The sequence below is a fragment of the Sander vitreus genome, chromosome 15, assembly GCF_031162955.1.
Source record: "Sander vitreus isolate 19-12246 chromosome 15, sanVit1, whole genome shotgun sequence".
Classification (NCBI taxonomy): Eukaryota; Metazoa; Chordata; class Actinopteri; order Perciformes; family Percidae; genus Sander; species Sander vitreus.
The window spans coordinates 26,606,151-26,608,318 of NC_135869.1; the positions used below are offsets into that span (position 1 = coordinate 26,606,151).

A 2,168-nucleotide genomic window follows, 5' to 3' on the forward strand; every position below is an offset into this window, starting at 1 on the left:
TGAAAGGATCAGCAAATAAGTAAAATAAGATATGGGGACCTTTCTTAGATTATGTTAGGGAACAAATCACAATGCCTGACACCCAGTAGAATGAGCAGAGGCGTGCTTTATATTTTATTTCTTTATTTTCCATTTGTGGATATGTATGAAAGTTCCGTAATGTATGAGGCAGTAGAGTTAACCATACTGCTGTGATGGTTCTGTTCACAGTGGTCACTCCCTTCCCCTTTGTGTGTGATCTTTGTATGTGTTTTTTATTAGCTATAGTTTTTTTTTATTTTTTTTTATTGTATCAGTGTTTGTTAGTGGTGTCAATATGTTCAATGTAATAATGTCTCCTTGAAAGGAACAACCTGTCATGTCCATGTTGAACTACAATAATAATGATAATAAAGAAAATAAAAAAATAAAAATAAAAAAACGGATTAGGTGATCTGCAGTGAGTTGCTAATTCATATTAGTTATTTTTATATTGAACACCCTGATTTGTGACCTAATAAATTCCCATCAACGCTCTGGTCCACCTTCAACCTGAGCAGAGGTCTAATCAGCCAGAATAACTGAAACACCTTCAGAGGCTTTAACTGAAACAAATATTATGGAGAAAAAAAATGAGCAGGATTCCCTGCTTGGTACAAGTGGTGGTGATGGTGCAGTGGATATAACACATTCCGTTGGTGTGAGGGATGTGGGTTCGATTCCCACTGTGACACATCAACCAATGTGTCCTTGAGCAAGACACTTAACCCCTAGTTGCTCCAGTGATAACCTCTGATATATAGCAATTGTAAGTCGCTTTTGATAAAAGCGTCAGCTAAATGACATGTAATGTGTCTGACAAAGACTATTCTGTTTGTATCCTCAGAACATGAGCAGTACAACAAAGTGCTCATGCCCAGCATTTTTGGTGTCATCTGTTTCTTTGGGATCTTTGGAAACTGTGTTGTAATCTACACCATCGTGAAGAAAACCAAGTTCTGCTCCCAGCACACAGTGCCGGACATATTTATCTTCTGCTTGTCCGTCGCAGACCTGCTCTTCCTCCTCGGCATGCCTTTCCTCATTCACCAGCTTGTGGGCAACGGCTCCTGGTGCTTTGGTGGCACCATGTGCACTGTCATCACAGCGCTGGACTCAAACAGCCAGATTGTCAGTACTTACATCCTGACAGTAATGACTCTGGATCGCTACCTGGCAACTGTCCATCCCATCCGCTTCAAACATGTTCGAACCCCCTTCGTGGCCAGGGCAGCGGTGGCTCTGGTGTGGCTGTTTTCTCTGGTCTCCATCACTCCAGTGTGGATGTACACGGGACTCATGCATCTGAAGGACGGCTCGGTAGGCTGCGCCCTCCTGCTGCCCAACCCAGCCACGGATACATACTGGTTCACCCTCTACCAGTTCTTCTTGGCCTTTGCTCTGCCTTGGGTGGTCATCTGTGCGGTCTTCTTCAAGATTCTCCAAAACATGTCAGCTACAGTTGCTCCACTGCCCCAGCGCAGCCTCAGGGTGCGGACGAGAAAAGTGACCCGCATGGCTGTGGCTATATGCGTGGCATTCTTCATTTGCTGGGCCCCCTATTATATCTTGCAGCTGGCCCACCTCGGAGTACAGCGGCCCAGTTTTGCTTTCCTGTACGCCTACAACATTGCTATCAGCATGGGCTACGCTAACAGCTGCATCAACCCGTTTATCTACATTGTATTGAGTGAAACGTTTAAGAGGCAGTTCATTGTAGCCATTCGCCCGTCCCACAGGGGTTTCAGAGTTGCCCCTGCTCTGGCTGATGGCAGTATGAGTCTGAGGATGGCACCAGACTGCTCTCAACCATCTCACTCACTGTCAGCAAGGGAACTACTTCCAAACATGCTGCCTGTCACTGTGCACTGAGATGGACACTTAATCACTGCCAACGGCCATGGCCAGCAAATGACCACCCGCCACTTCTGACTGCTGGTCTTCTCTTAGCAAACACCTGTGTTTACATGGAGACATAACGGCTGCTTCGCAAGTCTTTTATTTGATATCTCCTCTCTCCTCGCTCGACCCGAAAATCATTCTGGCCCTCTTTAGTGAAGGCCGTCTCAAAGCTCTTGTTCCTGCACAGAGGAGCGAGGATTTAGGATGGAGGATGGAGGAGGGATCTCTGATGAGCTATGGCGGTTGTG

General features: G+C 45.9%; 1 protein-coding gene across 1 annotated transcript in view; it reads left to right on the plus strand.

Annotated features, from left to right (window-relative positions):
- mchr1b (melanin-concentrating hormone receptor 1b) overlaps positions 1-1,890 on the plus strand; it is a 2,381-nt gene extending 491 nt beyond the window's left edge. The window contains exon 2 of the mRNA XM_078270178.1: positions 866-1,890. Coding sequence (XP_078126304.1) covers positions 866-1,890 — 1,025 coding nt within the window. The remainder of the gene's footprint in view (positions 1-865) is intronic.
- Positions 1,891-2,168: the final 278 nt, after the last annotated feature.